This window comes from Canis aureus, chromosome 12 (assembly GCF_053574225.1).
Source record: "Canis aureus isolate CA01 chromosome 12, VMU_Caureus_v.1.0, whole genome shotgun sequence".
In the NCBI taxonomy this organism is placed as follows: Eukaryota; Metazoa; Chordata; class Mammalia; order Carnivora; family Canidae; genus Canis; species Canis aureus.
In genome coordinates, this window is record NC_135622.1 from 41,817,488 (window position 1) to 41,842,706 (window position 25,219).

At 42.8% G+C, this 25,219-nt stretch overlaps 1 protein-coding gene across 1 annotated transcript in view; it reads left to right on the plus strand.

The window, feature by feature from the left end:
* ALK (ALK receptor tyrosine kinase) overlaps nt 1–25,219 on the plus strand; it is a 682,206-nt gene that overhangs the window by 574,118 nt on the left and 82,869 nt on the right. Inside the window, exon 9 of the mRNA XM_077843727.1 lies at nt 11,205–11,374. Coding sequence (XP_077699853.1) covers nt 11,205–11,374 — 170 coding nt within the window. The remainder of the gene's footprint in view (nt 1–11,204; nt 11,375–25,219) is intronic.

Genomic DNA, 25,219 nt, shown 5'->3' on the forward strand with positions numbered 1-25,219 from the left:
TCCCTTATAATTCATGTGACCTCAAGCAAGTCACTCCCCCCAACTGGGAATAAAAATACCTGTTGTTCTTGCTCCAAATATCAAGCAAAAATGTAAAAGCTCTTCTTGATCTCTACAGTGTTTGTAGATGGAAACAATTGTTATGATTATCTCTTTTACTTTGCACAGGGAGGAAGAAGTCAGTCCACCATGAATTCAGACATTTTGTGTATTCTTTCTCTTTTCAGTCAATAGCAGCATGCGGGCAGAATAAGAGCATTATTTTGCATAGTGCCTAGGATTAGCCCCAGGAAGATGTGCCCCATGAATATGCTTGATCAAATCTTAATTAATTAATTACACAGCATAACCCTGGTCCAGGTTAGGTGCTAATGAGGAGACTCCTCCCTGATTCTCAAGAATCCAACAAATATGGCCTTCCTGAGATTTCTGAGCCAAATTCTCCCCTCAGTACCTAGAGCTGGAAAGCCACGGGCACCTAGCATGCTGCCACTGCTTACTATGATGTAGTTGATGATGCCAGGACACATGCTAATGAACTAAAGTAATCAACAGCAATTGTAATTGCAGTCGGACATAATTAATTTAATACCTTTGAGCCATTCAAAATTAATACTTCTCTATTACATGATGAAACTGAGGCATAGAGAGAATTACTGTGAAGGCTCCTGGTTGTGAATAAAATCCTCCCAGACCCTTGGCAGAGATCTGGATCCTATTCAGAATCCACCTGCTAATCATGGACCCTTGTGGCTTCTACTGGCAATCCTTATGATACATTCAAAAAGCCCATATACAGGGGGCACCCCCTTGAAAGCATAAGCTCTCCCCAACTGTCAGAATAAATACTCCCCAAGTGGCTCTGGGCCCAACAGACACTCATGTGCCTGGGTCCATTCTCTTTCCACTGGCCATCCCTAAAGCTTGTTGGACTTTCATTACACAGACTTGATCCCGTTCTCTACTTAGAGGATTGCAGAGCTATTTTGCAGTATTGTCCCTATCACACACAGAGAGAGGAGGTACAGAGGAAGCTTTAGCTCAAGATCATACCATCGCAATGTAACTCAAAAGAAATATCACCCTTTTCTTCCCATAAGACGGGAAAGATAACTCTCTGGGGAAACTGGAAGATAGAACACTGAACTGCAATTTTTAAATACAGCATCCTTCACCCTGTCCCTTCCTATTTTTTTGTGAGCTGTTTATCTCTAACATGGTGTTCCCTGCCTGCCCTTTCCGATGCAGGAGGTGGGAACTAACATTGATTGAATGTGGTTGGTAGCTGGGCACTGGGCTCTTTAATAATCTTATTAAAGTCCCCCAGCGACTCTGGAGCTGAGTATGTGGTTGGACCCATTTTATAGATGAAAACCAAGGCACTGATTATGCCACAAATAAAGACAGAACCACTCTTTGATTTCAAAGTTCATGCTCTGTCCTCAACACTCATTCCCCAGAAGCTCCCACTTTCCCTGGTTTTCCTCAAAAAGCCCACAGGATGCAGGCAAGAGAAAGTGATCCTCCCCTGAGGAGGTGAAAAGAAAGCACTCTTTTTTCCCACTTTCGAATGGCATCAGCACCCTCCCTTGCTGCCATTTTTAATATAGTGTTTATTGTTTTTTCTGATTACAAAAGTACTCTATGCTCATTGCAGAACATTAGGAAAATACAGGAAAGCGTGAAGAAAATTGAAATTACCCACAGTCTTACCCTCCAAAGGTAACCCCTCTTACCACTTTGGTACATTTCCTTCCAGACACATAGATGTAGATTTGAGCATAGTGAAAGGGTTTATACAAATTTGGCATCAGACCATATAAGTATTTTATGTCTTCTTTCTTTACTTACTATTATGTTTTCCTGTATCAGTGTTATTCTTCATAAACATGCTTTTAATAGCTGTGTACACCACATTTATTCTATTGCTTTTGTTCAAGTTATCAAAAAGTAATAGATGTTCATTGTAAAAAAATTTAGAAGAGACCAAAGAAGGAAAAAATACCTATAACTCCATAACCTCACCAGCCAGGGATCCCACAGTTATTATTTTTATATATAACCTTCATGTTTTCTTGCTGTGTTTTCACAAAGGTGGCTTGTTGGTTTTCCTGGCTACCTGTTTCTGGCTTCAATGTGATGTCTCAGAAAGAAGGAGACATGGGGTGCTGTTTTCAGAAAGGATCTCAATCTTTTAAGTCTCCTACATGGCCAGGAATCCAGCATTTCTTAAGCCTCCATAATTGCAAGTATTTGCCAGCGTATTTTATTTGCTTGTTATCAAAAATCTGCATCTGGTCTGCTTCTTGCTGTGTTGGGTTGATTTTTCATTAGGCTATTTATAGCTAGAGAGCTGGTATTTTTTTTTTCCAGGTGAATTAGGAGATGGCATACAAAAACACTGGGCTTTGCAGTGAGTCAATACTCTCAATTTAGTTAATAAGAGACCATGTTGAAACCAAGGAACTCTAAAAATTACCAGTTCACACCAAGAATCACAGTTCTGTGGCAGCTTAGATTGGGAAGGAACTTTAACCTCCATTCAAAGCTTGGATGTCCCTGACAACAACTCCAATCCTGGTTGCCCAGTCACTGCTGGATGACACCTGGCTGGAGAATATCTGAGGAGCACACAAGATCCCGCAAGCAAGCTCATCTTTGAGCATCTCTCTCTGTTAAAAATCATTTCTTTCTGTTGAAGCGATACACACGAGAGCACCCCTCCTGGTTTTGTCTGTACTGCAGGAATTCACGCAGCCCTTCAGAAAGAGGAAGAAAGGTAGCACCTTTCACCCTGATAGCATGATATACATTTGGGGATGCAGCATGCAGAATGGACATTACTTGATACCACTGAGCCTCTTTTGTCTAACTTCAGCCTAAATTCCACAACGATATTTTTTTAATGGATTCAAGATATTGTTGTAAAGTTGCCACAAGGTATGCATAGCAAACACAGGGCATATTCTCGACATAAAATTGCAGTAATTACCTCTGGAGGAGGAAAGGGCCATGAGAGAAATAATAGCATTAGGCCTAGCCACAATGCTGCTCTTGCTTTACATACAGAACTTTAATTAATAAAACGACAAACACTGGTAGCACATAATTGGAAAGTCTATCAGGCCCCACCGAGAGGAAGGCGGGGAAAAGCCCTTGTGAAAGGGTCTGCTGGAGCCAGAAAATATAATTGCTGGTGGCGCGCTCCTGGCGTTGTCTCTTTTCACTTGTCTCATTTGCTGTCTGCATATAAAAGAGTTTATTAGTCAAAAGCTATCATTTATAACCTCTATCTACTAGATGTGTCCAGAAGGATCAACATTTTTATCATTACGGGCTCCAACAAGTGTTATTTCTCATAAACATTATTTAGTATTTGTATAAGATTTCTCATATTTGTGTGAACACAGTTGTCATATATGTATGTGTGTGTGTATACATACACACACATACATGATGACTAATTGGCTGAGACAGAGGTTGCAAATGGTTTAAAACTCACTATCTCCCTAATCCCTCTATTAAAAAGGTATTTCTGAGCTAAGATCTTGTTAAAATATGAATTCGGACTCAGCAGACCTAGGGTGGGACTTGAGACCCTGCGTTTTAATAAGCTTCCAGGTCACGCCGATACTGCTGGTTTACAGACCACACTCTGAGCAATGAGGATCTAGAAAACCTTCGCAATACAGCCCAAAAGATTTAAGCATTGCCATAACATGTTACATATATGTAGTGTTATTGATATGGTAGAAACAGCACAGATCATATCATATCATAGCATGGTGTGGAATCCAGGTCTGCAGCACGTGCACTCAGTGACCACGGGTGACTTCACCTACCTAAGCTTCAGATTCCGCATCTGAAAAAATGGGCATGATAATACCTACAGGAAGGAATGTTGTGGGTATAAAATGAGACAGCATATGTACAAGTGTCTAACACAGCTCTCTGGTAGTCAACAAATAGTCAATTAACAAATTATCCCATAGACCAGATAGCCACTGGTCTTATTAAGATCAAATTTCAAGAGCGTTTTTTGCCCACTCTGAGCACTTGAGGCTTAACTGTCAGTATCAAACTGAGTCTAACTGGAATGGATATCTACATATAATGGTATCAGAGGGGTTCTTTTGGGGGGCACTGTATTTATAAGGAAAATAGAAGTCTTTGAGAGGGCCTTGAGCCTGCAGTTTGCTCTGGGAACCACAAATAGCTGCTCTATACATAAAAATAATGAATAAGGGATGTTCAAAAAGAATTGACTTCAGTCCTTCAGCTCTTCTAATTAAGAAATTGGTAAGAACTTTACCCTGTAGGTCCAAAAGGATGGTTCTGGTCCTATTCACATCCTAAAATCATCCCTGCTCACCCTCAGGGCTGTCCTCAGTCTTGGCCCAGGGATGACATGGCAACTGAGTGAAGGCCCTCTGCTGGGGTCTGTGTCCTCCCTTTTGCAAGAAAGGCACTCCTTGTACACCTTGGTGATGGTGGACACTTTTTAAGCCATTTTTTAGTTAGTAAGAATTACCTGCTACTCTAAGTATGGACCCCTCACTGAGAAGGTCAGACTACTTCCTGCACTAAATAGCCCCATCTCCCCAGTGGTCTTAGCCTAGGTTGTACTTTAGAATCACCTGGAGAGATCTGAAAACTACTGAAGTCCAGGACCTACCCAAGACCATTTCAGTCAGAATCTTTGGGGTGGAACTCAGATACAAGTAGTTGTGAAAACTCCCCAGGTGATTCTAATTTGCAGCCCAGGTTAAAAAGCACTGGTGTAACCATTTCATTCACAACATGTGGGCTCTCCTTCCACATTCTTAACTCACTCAGTCTTTAAACCACCTTTTAAGATAGGTAGGGAAGGTATGGTTATTATCACAAGTTTGTAAGAAAATAGAGGCTTGGGCAGCCCTGGTGGCTCAGCGGTTTAGTGCTGCCTTCAGCCCAGGGCGTGATCCTTGGAGACCCAGGATCAAGTCCCATGTTGGGCTTCCTGCATGGAGCCTGCTCCTCCCTCTGCCTGTGTCTCTGACTCTCCGTCTGTCTGTCATGAATGAATAAAATCTTTTAAAAAGAAAACAGATAAAAAAAAAAAAAGAAAAAAAAAGAAAACAGATGCTCAGAGGGTAGGTGGTTGACTTAAAGTCACACAATTGATTCACTTCGATATTGGGGCACAAGCCCCAAGTTATCCCATCGTCAACAGGCAAGGAAACAGGATAGTCTGATAAGTCACCTGAGAATTAATGTTGATACAAAGAACAGTTTCTTCCAGGGCATTCCAGAAGGAGAAGGAATGGGGCACAGGGGCAGGAACCCAGAGGCTGCTTCTCTGCTCTGCAGATTCTGATGCAGTGAATCCGAGAACAGGCCAGAGATGCTGCATCTCTGACAAGTTCCTAGAATATATCCATGATACCATCCTGAACATCACACTCATCAGCAAAGCACGGACTTATAGAGACAGAGTCTGGAATGACTAAAAATAACTACAGGTCAGAAGTAGGCCAGATGAAAGACCAGAAGTTCTAGACTGCTTATATCTGAAGAATAATATTACCTGGATACCTCACCTTACTAAACACTTAGTGGAGGACAAAAAAATGAATGGCAGAAAAACATACTTTGATAGCCATTCACTTGCTGTAGTTTGCGGTCTCATTTCAAGCCTTTTGCGTCTGTTTCTAGAAATAGACTGCCGAAACTCAGAGAGTTTATGCCTTGGCTTGAGTTGTAGCTATAGATATATGTTTTCTACTATAAACAAAGGTGGTGGTATTGTAAGATGAAAAGAAAATCATATTTCCAATTCTTCTATTTATCCATAGTTCTAAACAGTTGGGTCAGGTGGTATCTTGACTCAAGTCCACTTGTCTTATATCAACTGTCTTGACTTGACTTTTTAAAAAATATTTATCTATTTAAGAGAGAGAGAGAGTACAAGCAGGGGGAAGGGGCAGAGGGAGAGGAAGACAAGCAGACTCCCCACCAAGCCAGTAGCCCAACTCAGGGCTCAACCCCAGGACCCTGAGATCATGACTTGAGCCAAAATTAAGAGCCAGACACTCAACAAACTGAGCCAGCCAGGTGGACCTTGATTTGACTAACTTATGTTTTATGTCTTCATTGTCAAGTGACTCCATTTATTTCCCCTTTTGCTACACTCAGTACAATTGCAGTTACTCATTTAAATTCAGATAATAAGCTTCGTGAGGGCAGGGAAGATATATATAATATGCAGTAAGAGTAGGTATGCAGTAAATATTTGTCGAATGAATGGATGATCATCTCAAGGACTGATAACAAGAGGGATTCTGGTAGACCTCCTCAGAAGCTGAGGCTGCCATCTCTTAGCAGCCAGTACTGTCCTCACGTCCCGGGCCTATTGGCCTAAAATATTGCATAGGAAGGTGGAGAAAGCTGATCAGCTTTCTCCAATCAGCTAGCCAGCGGCCCCACTGTTGATATGACAAGGCTACATCTCACTGACATGCTCAGGCCACTAGCAGACTCTACTATAGACTGAAGGTTTCCTAAGAACAGCTGAGAACTGGGCCATTTCAACTACAGCCAGTTAGCTGCAAAAATGTGTGGATTGTCTTCCTTCCCTGGAACCCGACCCCTAGAATGCAGGAAAGTGCTAAGGAGCTTCACAGATGAAAAGTTGGTTTCTGTCCCCGAGAGAGGACCTAGTAAAGACAGGAAGCTCTTCCTGGAAATATACACATCTTTATATATTCTGACACTGATCACCTTCAATCATGTGTGGTCACTTGACAACGACTGTGAATACAAAATAAGATAGTCCCGGCCTTGAAGGAATTTGTGGTCTAAGAAAGATGGAGGAAAGACAAGGCAACAAAGCTATGTCCTGTGATGATCCCAATAGCCTCAATTGCAAGATTTCAGAAGAGGAGAAAGTCATTTCTGACATAGATGATAAGAAAAGTCTCCCTAAAAATTGATAGATTGAATTTTTTAAGTGGTGAGAATGAAGGAATGGATAGAGGAAATGGAAGGATCAAAAGCACAGAAGTAAAAATGTGTCAGGTGCAAAGCTGGCATGTAGACTGATGTGAAAGAGTCTAGGAACTAACATCTGTTGGGCTCTCACGTGTGGACTACTGGGTGAAAACTACTTATCTGGTTGCTCTAAGGTAATACAAGTTTTTAGTCACTTCAAAACACAAAACACAGGCTTATTTAGAAATCAAAATGCCTATCTGGTCAGAACTTCAACCTTGCTTTAAAGGTAGGATTTCATTCCTCCCCTGCCCCTACCATGTTTGGCACTATTGCAGATGAGAAGCCTGAAATCAGGGGAAGAGTGGTCATTGATCTCTATCCTTCTTCACTCAGCTCTCCTCTTCAGTCCTCTGGCTAACTTGTGACCCTTCAAGGTCTCAAGTGCAGGGAAAGGAAAATAAGTTCAGGGAAGCAAGAAAACTCTTACCTGATCAGAACTTTTGTGGTGATCTGGCAATGGTATTCTCTGAATGTGACAAATGTTTAAGTCTGACTGTTTTTCACAGGGGGCACTTATGTAGTTTCTTTGGAGATTTACCTTTCTCCTCACCCCCTCCACTATGTCTAGGAGTCTTTCACCTTGACTGGGGCATATGTATCTCCATTCCAGGTGGTCATTTACTCTTTCTTCTGTCCTTGGGCATCTCAAGATGACTACAGCTTCTTTCTTCTGAGTTCTATTTACTCCTTCAAGAAGTCCTCTTGGACAAGATCTAAAATGACCCACGTGGGCTCCCTTATACATGGCTCACTCTAGTTTATGTGTAATGTTCACACATGTTGTGTACCACCAAACTCTGGGAGTGCGGGCCATTCAATGCTTCCACCTTGCTTTGTTCTACACCAGAACAGCTAACCAGCCCCTTGTTCATACTTTGGATCTTCCAGGTAAGAGCTAGACAGTATTCTATTGAGCTCCCCAAAATGCAGGGTATTAATATCAAGTGCCCAAGGTGGTATCATTAAAACTGCTCTTTCTCTTGACTTGGCATGAAGGAGGAACATTCCTTGCAAGTAGAAACACATTCCAATAACTCTTCTAGTAGTCAACCACCAACTTTTTTTATTTTTTTTAATTATTTATTTATTTATGATAGTCACACAGAGAGAGAGAGAGAGGCAGACACAGGCAGAGGGAGAAGCAGGCTCCATGCACCGGGAGCCTGACGTGGGACTCGATCCAGGGTCTCTAGGATCACGCCCTGGACCAAAGGCAGGCGCCAAACCGCTGCACCACCCAGCGATCCCCCCAACTTTTTTTAAAATCCAAAGTACAGATGAGAGATTAAGAATTGTGTAACCTGTTTTTATCCAACCCCCCCGCCATGAAAGTCCTGAATCATTGTGCTCTCAGACTTCCCTTTGAAGTGTAGTGTCTATTGCCTCAGTGCTTCAGCCAAAATTTCTTTTTAACATTTTGTTACACTATTTGTTATCTATCATTATATTGCCACTATAATTCTATAAGGTAGAAACCTATTCTCATTTCAGAGGATACAGAACTGAGTTTCAAAAGGACCAAAGTAACAAGAATGGTTTTTGAATCCAGATCTCTCTAACTCAAACTCTTAGACACTAGGGTAGAGGACACATGTGGTTCAACCTAAGTACTCAATAAATTTTCAGTGAATACCTAAAAAAGTCTATTTTCTTAGGTTATAGAGGAACACAAATGCCTTGATATTAATTGATAGGGAGTGAGAAACCACTGAAGAGCCACACATGGCAGCGGTAAACAGAAAGATGTGATCAAGATATACAAAAGAATTTAGAAGGGAGAAAGTAGAGAGGGAGAGGCACTCTAGGAGGCCATGGAGACAGTTGAAAGAGTAAGTTATAAAGGACATTGTGAGTACTACTTTGTTATAGTAATGAGGATAGAAGACAGGTTGAAAGAATTCAAAGAAAGAATGGGCAACAAGGAAATAAAAGCAGCTACATGCCAGTTTTCCAAGATGTTAACATCTGAATGGAGGTACAGAAATAGGTTGCAAATCAGAGAAGCTAGCAGAATCAAATAAAGAATATTTTTCTGAGACGGGTGAAAGCAGATCTTATTTGTAGCCAGAAAAGCCAGAGGCAGAAAGAATCTGAAGGTGCTGGAAGCAGTTTTTGAGAGATCAAGAGGGGGAGGTAAAACATGAGGGATTAACATAGAAGAAAATGAAGGCTACATCTTCCTCTAAGACAGAAAAAGAAGAAAGAAAGTGGATTAAAAAAAAAAGAAAATGGATAAATAAACACCTATATGAAGAAGGAGGAGGAGAGTTGGAAGAGGAAGGGAAAAAAAGGAGGGAGGGAGGGAGGAAAAGAAAGAAAGGGAGGGACAGAGGCAGAGAGGCTGAAGGAGATTGCACCTAATATAGTAAATTTTTATCAGTAAAGTAAGAATCAAAATAATGGTCAGGAGAGTTGGGGACCAAGAGGTAACAGCATTAGTGTTTGAGGAAGAGTTTGAAACATCCATTGTGCTATGTGTGTTCAGAATTCAACTATGGAAATCAGCAGTGGATGAATAAGTACCACCAACAGCCCAGGGCATTGAGGTTCAACAGTATGATTTCACAGAAGTCCAAGTCAGCAATACTCTGTGGTCAAGGAGAAAAAGGAGAGAAAAGATGTGGCAAGCAATTTCCCAAGCTGGGCACTTCCGCATGGGCTAAGGGCTGAGAAAGGTTAGTTAGCAATGGTAGAATTAAAATTTCTAGTCATGGCATCCAGACTGAACAAGAAAGGCAAGTGAGGTCAGAAAAAACAATTAACAGATTTGTTAAATTATCCTGGGTGTTATCATTGGAGACAAGTACTTGCTACACTGGGTCTGGGAAATGGGAAAGGTATAAGGAAACAGGTTATGGTTATAAACCAGGCTTACCTGACTTGGGCTCTCAGAAGTAGAACAGCACCTGGGCACCCCAGTGCCAGGTACGACCCTGTTAGTGAAGAGGTCATGTGCAACAAAGTGGGAAGTTCATGGTATGTGACCTTTTTGATCAAACTGTGAAGAAATCTTGAGCTCAGGGACTGGGAGACAAAGGAATGGTGATTTATAGAAAAGCATGTCTTCAAACAATAAGAATCAAAGAAAAGAGGGAGCACCATTGTGGAAGAAAACTCTAGCTTTCCAGAGAACATTTTACCTTCTAGTCTGCAATAGCCATCTTTTTTTAATTTTTATTTATTTATGATAGTCACACACAGAGAGAGAGAGAGAGAGAGGCAGAGACACAGGCAGAGAGAGAAGCAGGCTCCATGCACCGGGAGCCTGACGTGGGATTCGATCCCGGGTCTCCAGGATCGTGCCCTGGGTCAAAGGCAGGCGCCAAACCACTGCGCCACCCAGGGATCCCGCCATTTTTTTATTACAAGATCTAAATAGGTATATTTGATGCAATTTTACGCTATAGTTGTCCTAAGTTTTAAATGTTGTTTACAGACTATTCCTATCAAACTCAAACACCAGAGACCTTGTTTGTAGTATATACTGACTTGGCATGACTGCACTTAAACTCTTTTAGAAATATTAGCTACAGTCCCTTTTATATGTCTATGAAACCTTTAATAAAGACACAATGAAGACATATGACTAGCTTCCTTTTGTCAAAATGGACACCCTCATTCTGAAAGACAACTCTGTGGAATTATCTCAATATGTAGATTTTTGTCTAGCCTTTGCCTACCAGTGGCCATAAGTATCAAGTCATAGAGTCTCAGGTTAGCTGATACATGGTAAGGTATCATTCAATTAAGATTATTAGAGTCTGGGGGAGGAATAAAAATCTATGATACCTAAGGCATTAAAGAAATTGAGTCACAAAGTCACTGGTGCCAAGTCACAAAGTGAATCGGGGCCACAAACAAGAATCTTTGGATCCCCTTTAAGAAGTTCATTTAATATCCCATTGATCTTAATATCACCTCTGACACAGAATCTTATGAAACTTAGGAATAACCTGAACAAAACTCCAAAGCTGTCCATCATCGCCCCTGCCCAGCTCCTTGAACCTTCATAAAAGCCGTTTGGGGAGACTGAGCAACATCAGGCATCCATCAGCTCTCCTTACTGGGCACACCTTGGCTGAGTCTCCAACATCCTTAAGAATTCCAAGAAGGAGACCTATGGCTTCCTTTTAACATTAACACCTGTCCTCTGGCTCTTCTCCCCCTTGCAGCTCCGAATGTCCTGGCTCATCCATGGAGTCTTGAGGGGAAATGTCTCCTTGGTGCTGGTGGAGAACAAAACTGGGAAGGAACAAAGCAGAATGGTCTGGCATGTTGCCACCAATGAAGGCTTGAGCCTGTGGCAGTGGACAGTGTTGCCTCTTCTCGATGTGGCTGACAGGTGAGCCTCAACCCATTCCTATCACTCTCTTTTCCTCTGTCAGCCAGGATGCCAAAAGGGATCATATCTTCCCTCTCCCCATCACTTCTACCCAAGATACACATCCAGATAAGCACATACATGTGCATATGCACAAATATGTATATACACATACATAATTACACATGCACACACTACAGACTTAGAGGGAGCACTGAGTTTCTCTGTGAGATTTCTATGCTAATGAGCACTCATCTCTTGCATCTGGTCTGGCCTTATTGGCTGCCTCCAGTTTCTGTAGCAGGAAGAAATAAAACTGAACAACTCATATTACTACCAAATAATAATCAGGCTTTCTATGTATATTTCATTTTCTCTTAATTAATGTATTTTGCCTTATTTTACATTTTACATTTTATTTATTCCTTAATAACAACAAAATCTGTGATGTGGGTAATAAAGACCTTATCATGTTCCCCATTCCTGCCCTTTTGCAAGATTCTATCAAGAGCCAAAGAGTTTCAACATCAACAAGTTGGCCTCAGAGTGAGGACTGGTGCTCAGGTTAGTACAAGTCCAGGATTTTGTGGAATCAAGTCTCTAAAGCAGGTAGATAAGGGAGATGACAAATTCTTCAGTAAACAGAGGAGTGCTTCTACCAGAGGCCCTAGTTCCTATTTGAAATCTATCAGTAGTAACTTTGTGACCTTGAATCTCTCTCAGTCTCAGTTTCCTCATCTTTAAACTGAGGGTTGGACTAGAAGATCATTGACCCCGTGTGACTCTAAAATGAAGCAGTAACCACTGAGATCAGCTGCCACTTGTCTCTCCAGGATGGCACCAGTCTGCCACCTGCAGTCAGCCTGGGTCAAGCAGTGCCCAGCACAGCAGCTCCTGTAACTCCCTGATGCATTATACAGAATCCCGGATGGTTTGCGCACTGATCTGTTCCAGACCAATAAAGGCAGGGGGCAGAGGGTGGGAGTTATTTCTATAAAGGGGGCACATAAATGGATCTGGAGGAGAAAGCCACTTTTAATAGGCTAAATGTCAAGCCCAGCAATCCAGAGCAGCCTCTACATTAAACTCTTAAAACCCATTCAAATTACCATCCCAGTGGATCCACCTTTGAAAAATGAGGACAAAGGCCTTAAGGCAAGGCAAGGGTGATGCCAGTTGGCACGTAGCTTTGTAAATATAAAGCTAGGTCTCAAATTCTTCACCCAAACTTCAGTCTGCTATTTCCAAAAGCTCAAAACTTGAGCTATGATAGTCCTCACACTGAGCACCAGCTTCCCACTCCTTCAGATGTGTGTGGGTTAAAGATCAAAGCCTTTGGACATCCTGAGGCTCAGTGCTGCCCCCAGGACAAATGGATTTAATTAAAGTGGAGGAAGGGGCAGTGTGGGCACTCCCTACCATAGACCGGTCTTTTGTCCTTCGGGATTGTGGGGGTTGTATGCAGGGGATGGAGAACAGGAGGATGATGCCAGAGCCGTCCCTCCTGGGAGACACTAAATTAATTCAGATGAATCAAAAGGTTTTTTTTTCCTCCTCAATCCAGCAAGTCCTCTCTCTTTCATAACCACTCCAGGGGATTTAGAGCAAGTAAGATGTTGATTCTGTTCACTCCCATCCACTAGAGTTTCATTTGAAGGAGACTTTGTTCTCAGCCTCCATCCTCCCTGTTAAAGGCTGTTTACCAGACTGACATTTCCAATATTGATACTGAGACCAAACTGTCTAGTGGGAATTCAGACAAAGGCCAGCATGGTTTGATGATGCTTTGTGACCTAGTAAGTGTGCAATTACAGAGCACACGAGTACCCCCATTCACCGAGAGCCTGCACACCACTGACATGCTCTGATATAGGAAGCTACTACCCCTACCCAAAGCTAGAGATGATATAGAAGGCATCAAGACCCAGAGGAAAATAGAACTGCAGGAGAATGAGGCATGGCCCTTTCAGTTACTAAAAACACTTGCCAATAGATATGACTGGCCCATAAAACTAAAAAAGCACTGTGGATGAAAGAATATACGCTTTAGTACCAGATAGTCCCAAGTTTAAAACTGTCTCGGCCACTCAGTAGTGGTGTGACCCCAACCAATCACTGAACCTCCCTGGGCCTTGATGCCCACATCTGTAAAGTAAATATAATAACAATACAACTTCACACATTGTTATGAGACTAAACAACTGTCAAAGCATCTATCTATAGAAGTGTCAATGAATTTTATTCTCCCACATCCTCCATCCTTCCCTCAATTATATAGTCTCAGATAACTTATTGAAAAAATAGCACAATCACAACCACTGATCTTCCAAGTTAAGCCATGTTCTATAAAACAGACATAATAATATTTACCTCTGAGGCTTAGGGAAGTAGAGTGCTTGGTCAACTGCCTGGCCCACAGTAGGTAGGTGCTCAGTGAGTGATAACTACTACTACTACTACTACTACTACTACTAATAATAATAATAATAATAATAATAATAATGTCTCTCCATCTAAAACCTCAGAAGAGGATGGGATGGCCAATTTAGCAATAGTAACCAGTCATGAAACCATAAGATAGGGGTGAGTGTTCTGAATTTGCTGCCATCAATGTTGTGTAGACTCCTTCTAAGGGGAAGTCACTGATGGAGGAAGAGCAATAAACACATTCTTCCTTTTCCTCCCAGGGAGAGTGAGCTATAGCTGCCAGATTGCTAGAAAATGAAAATGGGAGGAGGGAGAGATAAAGGAAGGAAATATATAAGGGAAAGAGAAGGGAAATGGATAAATGACAATGACCAACTCTCTTTCTCCCCACTCAGAGGTAGGCATTAGCACCTTGTACCTTGTTCCTTAGGCAGGTCCTGGCTTCAGCTATTCAGCACCCTATTCAGCACCTGGACAGTTCCTCAATCACGGACCTTGAAGGATCAGGAAATTTATTCCCAATGCTGTCCCAAAACTCCTCCGCTGCTAGGTTCTGCAATATTACGTTACGTTACATGCCTTACAAAGTTTTTGGAAGCAACTTTATTATGGTTTACAGGTTAGCTCTAAACTGCTCCTGGGTTCTAGAAACCTTTTAATTCAGTTGTACCTTGCTAGATTCTTACTTAGAGACTTTTGCACCTTCCATTTTCTCCACCTAAAATGTTCTTCCTCTACCTTCCTTCTCCCTAACTACCACTCTTCCTTCACTTTTTAAAGATTTCTAGACTAAACAGTTTACCTACAATATTTTCTCATGGCTCCTGAAATATCCCTATAATAACTTGTCACTGTTTACTATCTGGGTTTTTTAAATATTTTATTTGTTTATTCATGAGAGACACAGAGAACAGCAGAAACATAGACAAAAGGAGAAGCTGGCTCCTCAAAGGGAGCCTGATGCAGGACCCGATCCCTGGACCCAGGATCACACCCTGAACCAAAGGCAGATGCTCAACCACTGAGCCACCTAGATATCCTTTTTTTTTTTTTTCAATACATGAATATACATACTAACAAGGCAGGGATCAAATCTGCCTCCTTGAGCATCTAGAACTATGCCTAACACATCATATGCCAATAAATGTGTGTTTACAGAATGATGTGTTGAGAGAAATTGCATACATTTCCAAACTCTAGCTGAATTAACTGAGAATTTCACTGCTGGAATACTGCCTTCAGTCTAACAAAACAGATAAAATCACGTTACAATAAATACTGCTACAAAGTGTTCTGTATATCAAAGCAGCACCTATATCCCATCAGATGAACCCAAGCAGCATTTGTTACTCTTATGACAAGGAATTTTCTTTAGAGACTTGCCTGGTACCTGTGCTTCCTTTATCTCTGGTCACTGTTCTGTCAGAATCACTTTATAAGGAAGACTTTGATCCTAATTGTGTGCCCTAATCCTTGTGAGCAGAGATCTAGAGCTGAGCACTTGAGAGCAAAGAGCTATATTCACATTGTTTCTACCACATAGTAGTCCTTCTGTGAAGGCTCAGAGAATATGCCATCAGTATATAAAGGCTGATTATGAGGAGACACTGATCCATGGAATGGTATTTCTTCTGTCCATTTACATACAGGTGAAGGGATAGAAATAATGCCACAGTCTGTCATCATTATGAAGTGATATTAACCAACTATGATATCACCATACTATAGAGACTAACAAGAAAAATCTCCACAAGTAATACCCATGATGTTTTGAGCAGTGCCAACATCCCTGGAATACAGATATGTGCTTTCAAGTTAATTTTGAAGGACATCACCAATTCAAATATTGGCCTGATATGTGCTGAAAGTTATCTCATTACTTTACATCTGCCTCGTATAACTAGTTTTCTTTATTTCTTCCCCACTCAGTTGCCATTCTTTCTGTTGGAATTAATCCTACCTTTTCTCAAAATGGAAGAAAGGCACAGCCTCTCCTCTTAATCTGTCAGTCTCTTATAGGAACATACCCCTAGTTTTCCTCTTTATAATCATATATCCTAGTAAATTAAACACATATATCCCACACCATCTTAAGCTTTGACGTGCTTACAGAGCAAAAGCAGGTGCTAAGTTCAACTCATTACCAGATGGATTTGGAAATACCATGGATCAAACCTTGTCCCACAAATCACTGCAATCATACAGCCAGATAAAAAGTACATAACTTAATGTGCATGTGGAGGCTCTCTTCTCTAGCATTATCATTATAAAGGCTTTTAGCTGTACCCTATATACATAGTCTAACAAGAAAAAATGTTCCATCTGAAGATATTTAGATTTCTGTTCCTTTTGTATCCTTTGTCCTAAATGACAAGTAGTGTGTTTGACAAATGCATCTTTCGAATGGGATCTGTTAAACTGAGAGTTATGTCTTTATGTACTTGGGCCAACCTCCACAGAGCCAAAATTTCTCTCATATCCCATTCTTGTTTCTCATCCACAGAACCTCTGCTTGAGATGGAGTATTATAAGTAACAATACTTTTCCTTTGTGTAGCATCTTTCTGTGATGAGAATGACATTTTCATTACTTATTCTTGCCTGAGTAGAGAAGTAGTAACTTCCAGGGAGAATAAATCCAGAAATTTCCAATGAGCCTCAGTTTGCACGTCTGGACAAACTCCTAAAAAATTATGTTTAATTCAGATTTTTGTAAATTGAATCACAGCTTCCTCATAGAGCCATGAGCAAAGTTATAAATGATAGTGATTGGAGCTAGCATTCATTGAGTACTTACTGCATGCCCGTCACTGTCACAAGTACTTAACATGCATTATCTCATTTCATCCTTAAAACAGCCCTTGGAATAGATACTATAATTAATTCCCCTTTTTAAAAGAGAAACATGAGTTCTAAAGAGGTTAAATAATTTCCCCTTAGCCTTTAGGCTAGTCTACTTCATGCGTACATGACTGAGGAAATGAAGGCAAAGTGCTTGGCATGTAGTAGAAAATGTAATGTGATAGCCGTTGTTATGAACAAAATATTTGGGTTTTAGATTTTTTTAGGCCACACTTCTTATTCATTTTGAGTTAGTTTATTGTCTTTCCTTTGCATCTTCCACCACTGAAATCCATTGTCTACTTCCCCAGCCCGGGTCCTGCTGAAGACCACTCCTCATCCAGCCCTTGCCTGCTCTCCTTCTTTCACTCCTCCAGCCTACACAGTACCACCAGCATAGGGAGACTCTCTCTTTCTTTCTCCTGGGACACAATGGCCCTTCCTCCACGTGGCTTTTCAAGTTACCACTCCTGCATGTCTCTGACTATCTCCACTTCAGAACTAGAGCATACATCATAATAGCCATTTTTTTTCATTTGCAAATGTGTTACTGTACCATGTCTAACAAAAGCATAAAAATAAAATATATTTAGTTATACATTTAACAAATCACCCTCGATTAGAGAGTAAAGTTCACTTCCATAAGGACTGACATAGAAAATCTAGGTCATACAACGGCTACACAGTCCCCAGGAGAAGTCAGCAGAGGGTCAGGCCCTGCCTGGTTCTTCACCTTCTGCCTGCCTTCCCTTCTGCAAAAGTTTCCATTTGTAGCTGCTTTCCTCTGCCACTCCAGGAAGGAGAGATGCCTATGAAAAGAGCAGACATCACCCCAGCAAATCCCACAAACTAGTGTCTGCTGCCCTCTACTAGACAGGCTGCATGAACCATCACAGCAGCTCCTAGAACTCCTTATACTCTGCCCACTGTTCCTTGCTCCCACAGCAGCCATGCACCTGCCTCCCTGAGTACTTTACCCCATCACAACTCTAGGTGACCACTCTGTCCCATAATTCTGGATAGCTGGAGCAGATGTCATCCCTCATTCTCAGGTTAGAAGATGGAGGCACAAAAGGGTTAAATCAAGGTACAGGTAGTTAAACATAAAGGCTCTTCCTCAGAGCTCCTTCCATCTCCTTTCAGTCCACCAGAGAACACCTACGAAAGCTCTAGTGTAGAATGGTACTAACCTCCAAAATCATCCAGATACAATGTATTTATCCAGCCAACACTTACTGCCCTAACCAGTGCCAGGTGACAGGTTTACCTGGACAAGCAATGTATTTCAGCCCTCTAGGAATGTCATCTACAGGGGGAGCCTGGTAGGAAACCAAGACCTTTGCATCACAGGGCAGTGAAGGCCAGGAAAGAGGGAAGCACAGACAGAGAGAACAGCATGAGGCTCAATAAAGCCACAGCTGTTGAGGCTCTTTGCTTGCCAAACAGGCTTCTCTCTGGTAGCCAGTTTGGGGTTCTCCTTCTGCCAGATATGCCCACACTAACAGAAGCAGAGAGCAATGAGTGTCACCCTGGGTAGCCTGCATTTGTTTATTCATTTACTATCAAGATATGCACATCAGGGACTCTCTTGGGAGTGGCCCCACAGGCTTCCCAGTCAGAGATGGGGGCAGTAGGAAGGGGAAGATCTCAAGGCTCTCTTTCTCAGGTGGCAACTTTCCCTCCTGAGTGAGTCTGACTGCCTTGAGTCCGTGTACACAGGCAAAATTCAGCACTTCCAGGACCCTCTTCACAGTGGGTAAGGGAAAAAAAGTGTTCTCTGCCCCTAACCAACTGTGGCCCTTCCTGAAACTACAGGAGTGGGGATCTCAGTGTGCTTATTAACATCAGCCTGAGTCAGTTCTCTGAACTGGGAGAAAATGGTAGGCTCCCGGGCAATATTAGGCCAAACAGGGTGAATAGCATTGACTATAGGTGGCAACTTCAAAGCCCTTCATGGACAGCTTGACCTTGCTCCTCTTGCCTTTCTCAGAGAGATGAGGGAACTAGCATCCCAGAGCACTAGACCACACTCCTTAAATTCACCTTGCCATACCCAGGCGTATCCTTAGTCCTGGCATGATGTAGAGTGTGTATTAGGGGATGGCTGTACCCTAGTGTGAGGGAAGTGTACTTCAGCCAGCCAAGGGCTAACTTTACCCATCATCCTACCCCCAGCAGTGAGTTAGTCATCAGCTCAACCATGTCAGATACATGGAGAACACTTAAGTAACTAGGTTTGTGCTACATGATATGTTAGTTGGGTAACACTACCCAAAGTAATATTAAACCTCCAATCCTCAGGGATGTACAAAAAGAAACGTATTTCTTGCCCATGTGAAATCCAAAATGAGTGTGCTAGTTGAGAGTGGCCTTTCATCTGGTCATTCTGGGTCTCAGCCTCCTTCTTCCTGTGGCTCAATCCTTTTCTCCAGTTTTAGAATCCTTTGCATTGGGATCCCTGGGTTGCGCAGCGGTTTGGCGCCTGCCTTTGGCCCAGGGTCGGGCTCCCGGTGCATGGAGCCTGCTTCTCCCTCTGCCTATGTCTCTGCCTCTCCTGTCTCTCTCTCTCTCTCTCTCTCTCTCTCTCTCTCTCTCTCTCTCTGTGTGTGTGTGTGACTATCATAAATAAAAAAAAAAATTAAAAAAAATCTTTGTTAAAAAAAAAAAAGAATCCTTTGCATTAAGACAACCAATGGAGAAAGAGCATGGAAGTATCTCACATAGGAAGACTTTTGTGAGTCATCACTTTACTCACTTTCCATTGGCTAGAACTCAGTTACATGACTATGCTTAACTGCAACGGATGCTGAGGAATATAGTCTATCTGTGTGTCCAGAAGATGGAAAAATGGGTTTGATGGGGAGAAAATGAAAAGATATGTTAAAATGAATAAGCCAAGGAATATAGCCCCTATCTCTGAGCATCTATCAGTGTGTCACTTGAGAATACCAATTCCTTGTTTAGCTACTCTGAGCATTGATTAGTCTTTTTCTAGAACCTTCATAATTCACGGCTGAAATCAACTCCAGGACCTATTCTAAAGCATGAATATTTCATTCCCAAATTTTATGATGTAGCAAAACCTGACTTTCTTGCAGAAATCACCCTAGAATTTCCCTCACTGAATTTTTCCTTTCTAAAATCAAAACATAAACAAACAAAAGACGTTTTTGAGAAGGCTTAAAACTAGCAGGATACCATAGGATAATGGTTGACAAGCTTGGCTAAACATGATTTTTAAAATTAATTTTTGTTTGTAATGCAGAGCCCTGGGCTCCAGACATAGAAATTCTGACTCCGTAGGTCACATATTAGGCCAAGGATACATACTTTTTTAAGTTTCATAAGTAATTTTGATGTTTGACCACGTTTGGAAGTCACTGGCATAAAATGTCAGATTCAAATGTCTTGTGGGCAAAACAGGGAATTGAGTGACTAGGGAAGTATCATTGCCACATTGTCAGCAAACATATATTAAGCCCCCATCAAGCAGAAGGGAAGGAAAGGGATATGTGACCCAGGCTCTTGCCCATCACAGGGCCTGCATGCTGGGTGTGGGGAGAGACACAGCATATGCACTGAGAGGCAAACAGCAACACATGTAGTGTTGTGCAGAGTCCAACAGCATGACCAGTGTTCAGATGGCATGGTGACCTCATGTCAGGGGGCATCTCATGGAGAACATGAATTATTATCAGAGTCAAGATGGACCTTGAGGAAAATTTAGATCATCCAAAAGTAGGAAAGGGACAAGAGCATTCCAAAGAAGGCCATTGGGATTAATGGAGGCTTATAGGCAGGAATGTTTTATGGGAGTTCAAGAAGAGTCATCTAGATTGTGTCAGAGAATCATGAGCCATCTCCTTGGGAGAAGGTGAGCATGAATATTAAGACACATAGTTTGGACTCTTCACTATGGGTAATGAGAGTCATTGAACACAGTGATAGGCTGGAGGATGGGAAACCAGAGCAAGGAGACTGTTGAAAGCTCCGTGGGAAACCAAATGTGAAATGCTCTGAGCATGGAAGCAGACCTTAGAAAGGAGGCAGAGGGGCTGGAGGAGAAGATGCCTCTTCTGTCATCTTCCAAATGGCACCATTGGCCCAGTACAGCCTTGGGCCAGCCCTCTAGGAAGAGGGGGAGAAATGTGGCTGGTGGCTCAGCAATGTAATGTGCAGCCAGGCATAGATACATACAAATCAAACATTCATAACTCTGAAAGGATCTGGCCCTGTTTCTTTCTCAGAAAATATCCCAGATCACTGGAGCAAGGAGTAGATTAGCAATTCTGAGCTTTAAATCCTATTTCTAACACTGATTTACAGTGACGTTTGGGACAAGTTGTTGCTTTTGATTGCTAAGTATCCACAATCAAGAGTGCAAAGCAGTGAGACCGATCCTGCCTGTGAGCCTGGTTTTAAGAAGTTGCTCAAAATGGCAATAAGTGAACCCCTTTAGAATAACAGGATATTCAGATCTGCTAAAGATTTTCTTGGTAATATCCACAGCTCAATATTCAAGTCAACATATGCACATGTTTTTATAACTCTTAGTGCCTCTGAAAATGTAGACTTAAGTTCTTGGCCCTTCTCTTCCCAAGAACAAAGTTTGGAATTTAGAAGATAACTGTGGTGCTGATATTTGAAATAAAGCAGAATCCATTTCTATACATCTTGTTCTCTAGGATCTCATCAGTGTTCACCTCTTCCACCCTCACCTCTGTGCAGGTGATGCATAGTCTTTATCTCACCTGAGTCCCATACCTGGATTTCCAACTGCCCACACCTTCAGTATGTCCCTGTGTACATCCTGCTCCCATGAGATTCTTCTGTCCAGAGCCCTACCATTACCCTAGGCATTCAGTTCTTCAAAGTCTTTCTTGACTTCTCTCTCACTGCCCAGATTCAATGTTTTCCCAGTCTGTGCAATTCCAGCTCTGTGGGTGCAGAACTAAAAAGGTGTTTAGAAATCTCCTAGCCACTGAATAATACAAATCACAAGTCATCTAAATTCCTCAAGGTCAAGGTTGATGTCTTGTGTATCTCTATATTCCCAGATGCAGAGATGATGCCTGATCTCAAAGCAGGAGCTCAAAAAATCTTTGCTCAAAGGCAGAGGGGGAGATATATGGAACTTCTAGCACTCCTGAGGAAGCACAGATTTCTAATAAAAAATATAAAACAGGAACAATGAACTAGAATCTCCCACGCTAAAGAAAAGCTTCCATTATTAAAAAAAAAATACCCACATTACATAGTTGTTCGTTTTTTAACCATGATGATGCCTAATAAATTTCAGTGACTTACCCGGGCCCTGCCAAAAATGTAGCCCAGTATCCACTCCACTCTGCCTTTTGAAACTCAGCCCTCACAAAGCAGAGAAAGCTGCTAATTCATCCTCATTAAGATATTTCTTTATGAGAGAAAGGAACCAGCAACCACCCCTTTCCTGGGTCTTCTCACCGTGGAGACTGCCTCCATCTCTGGCACCATCTCAGCTCTCAAAGCCATAGGCTGACAGAGCAGCAAAGAGTAGAAGAGGCCAGTGTTAGAAATGTCTCTGTGTTGGAGAAATGGAGACATTCTCCACCTGAGAAAGGTGGAGTGGACATTCCGGTCTCTTGAAAAGAATGGATGCAGGTGCCATCTAGCTCTGGACAGCCTTCTAGGCCCCCAGTTGTTCCAAGAGATCCCTGGAAGAAGTGCGTTACTTTTCCTTCCTCTGGGTGCTGGACACTTTTGAGCCTGTTGAGTGAGTATATTTGTACACAGGCACCTCCCCTGCTGGGCCAGGGCTACAAAGAAGCAAGATCTACCCTTTACCTTTCCCCTCAAACCTAGGGCCCAGGAGAGCTCAATATACATAACCCAAAATGAGAAAATGAAATAGCAAAATAGGAATTTGCCAGAGAAAAGCTTCTCCCCACCCTGTAGTCTGGTGAACACTCCTGTGGCAGGCCTTGCCAATTGGTGGCCTGCCAGGGCAAATGTGGGAACCAGAACAATTAGTCACAGACAGCCAGTGCCTGGAAGCCTGGGACTGAGATTGTTGAAGAGTGTGAGTGGATTCTCTGTGCTTGCTCAGCTTGGCTGAAAACTCATTTTCTCCCCAATCTACCCCAAAGGGCTCCGTTACAGAAGCCAGTTCATTGTGAAAGATCTCCAAGGCCTTGGCAACCTGGGGATCTCTCTGTATTGACTCCCCATCATGCTCTGGGTGTCATGATGCCCAGAGGGGAAACCAAGTCAGAAGATGGTAAATTACTTCTGAGGGTTGGGGCTGAGCAGGAAGAGAGGGTGTTCCCAACTACTGAGAGTGGTTTTTAATGTCCAGCCTCACTTTACAGACTTCTAGAGTCAAGCAGGGCACCCATGTCCAGCGCTGGTCATGTTGATCTCACCCGGGCTGGTCCCGGGAACCCAAAGCCAGCCACCGGCCCCTCCTCTTCAACTGGTAACTGAAGCCAATTATGCAGATAATAGGATGGATGTGGCAGGGCTTTTTCATCACATACATTATTCTAATAGAAATGCATACAGCGACCCGGGCTTTGTGACAGTCCATTTTAGAAGACTTTTGCCGAGCAAATCAAGTGCTCAGTGAGAAATTGGAGAAAGCATTTTTCCTCAGCAGTATCTTCCAGTTCTATCCTAAGCAGCCAGAGCCCAGACAAGCCCCAGCTGCGAAAAGGGATGCAGAACACTCCCCCCTCCTGAGCCCACTAAATGGTCCAGAGGAATCTGAGATGTGGTGCCCATCCGTTAAATAAATGCCTTTTACCCAGGCCAGCCATTCTTTCTTGCTCTCTCTCTAAAGCATTTGCTATTCCCTCAGTCCACATTCAGACACACACCTTTTTGTCAGCTACTTAAAATCATTAAGTGAACTTAATTAGGTTTGTCAATCCCTAAGGCTGCCAGGGTGGCAAATAAGGCATTATACTCAATGTCCATTAACAGTCTGTTGCCTGAGCAAGACTGCGCGTTTTTGAAGCTGTGCACGAGCAGCATCAGCGCTTCCTTTGCAGAGATCTGCCCAGTGAGTCTGGGAGACACCCAATCCCAAGGCTGTGTCCTCTAAACTGGGCCCACTGCCCCAGTGGCCACCACCCCCCCAACTCCCCGGGTCAGTTTTCAATAGGCCTGTCTGTAAAGCTGAGCAAGAGAGAGTCAAGGGGTACGTTCTTTGTGCGAACGTACAGGCTCCAACCACGATCTCTAGCCAAGTCTGTTTTATCAACAAGTTCCAAACCCCACCAGCTGGAAAAAAAAGAAAAAAAGAGAAAAAGCAACAATAATCCTTGCAATCAAAAGTGTCTTATTTGGAAAGATGGAAAGAGCTGAGCAGGTGTGAACTATTGAGGGGCAGGGAGTGAAATCAATTGCTAAAGGCTAGAGGAGCTCAGCTGCCATGTTCTTAAATAGCACAAATCAGTGAGGGAGCTGGAGGTCCCCCAAAGAGCTCACTCTTCCCTTCTCCTTGACCAGGCTGCCCATGGAGAGGGAGGGTTAGGTTCTTCTAGCTACAGGGGCTCAGCTTTCTTTCTCCACATGGAGCTAAGGCTTTAGGATAAAGTGCAGTAGAATAACCTATATGTTTATTAGAACCACCTGACCTCCATAATCCTGGCAGTAATGTGGATTCCTTGCCTTCCCTTAGGCCCAGAGCAGTCTAACTGGTGCATGCTAGAACTTTCCCCAATCCTAGAACAGTCTAATTGGTGCATGCTAGAACTTTCTCTCAGCCTCAGCGCACTCCACCTGGTGCATGCCAGAACTTTCTCTCAATCCCAAAGCAATCCACCTGGTATATATTAGAACTCAAGACCCAAGGCTGCAACTGACCCTGGAGATGATTTGGTATCTGTTCCTTTGGGGGAGCACAACAGGAAAGACTGGTTGTATCTGAAAGACCGAGAGCCTCGAGAATGTCTCACCCATCTTCAGCAGGTTGGGGGGAAGCAGAGCCAGGAGCAATCTCTTCTTCACCTAAGGTTCAGCTGAAGACGTACAACTAAGTACCATTGAAAGCAGAGAATCCTGAATCTCCTGAATGTGTGGGACCCTGATAGCCCCCAGCCCCTTGGCTAGTGCCCCCACAGAACAGAAACTCCTAAGGGGAGGTGGGCGGGGGGTGGGGGTGACTGGGTGACGGGCACTGAGGGGGGGCACTTGATGGGATAAGCACTGGGTGTTATTCTATATGTTGGCAAATTGAACACCAATAAAAAATAAATTTACAAAAAAAGAAAAAAGAACAGAAACTCCTAGATGGGTCCTGCTGTCCCCTCCCTGCCCCAACACCTGCCATCCCCAGACCCCATACACAGAATGCCTCTGCTTCACCCCTGCCCTTCCCATACCCCACAGCATGACCAACCCTCATGCCACCCATCCCCTCCTTGCAGCCTCTAGAGTCTGGAGCATTTAAGGCAGGGTTGGCAGGGTGGCCTTTGGGGTGGACAGAGGCAGCAGTGCATGTTTACATCTGACTCGACATCTGATTGAGTCTTCCCTGATTGTTAGGAGTGTTCCTGACTCCAACTATGTGCAATTCCCTGTGTCAATCAAACTCTTTTAAACAGCAGCTGCCACTGCT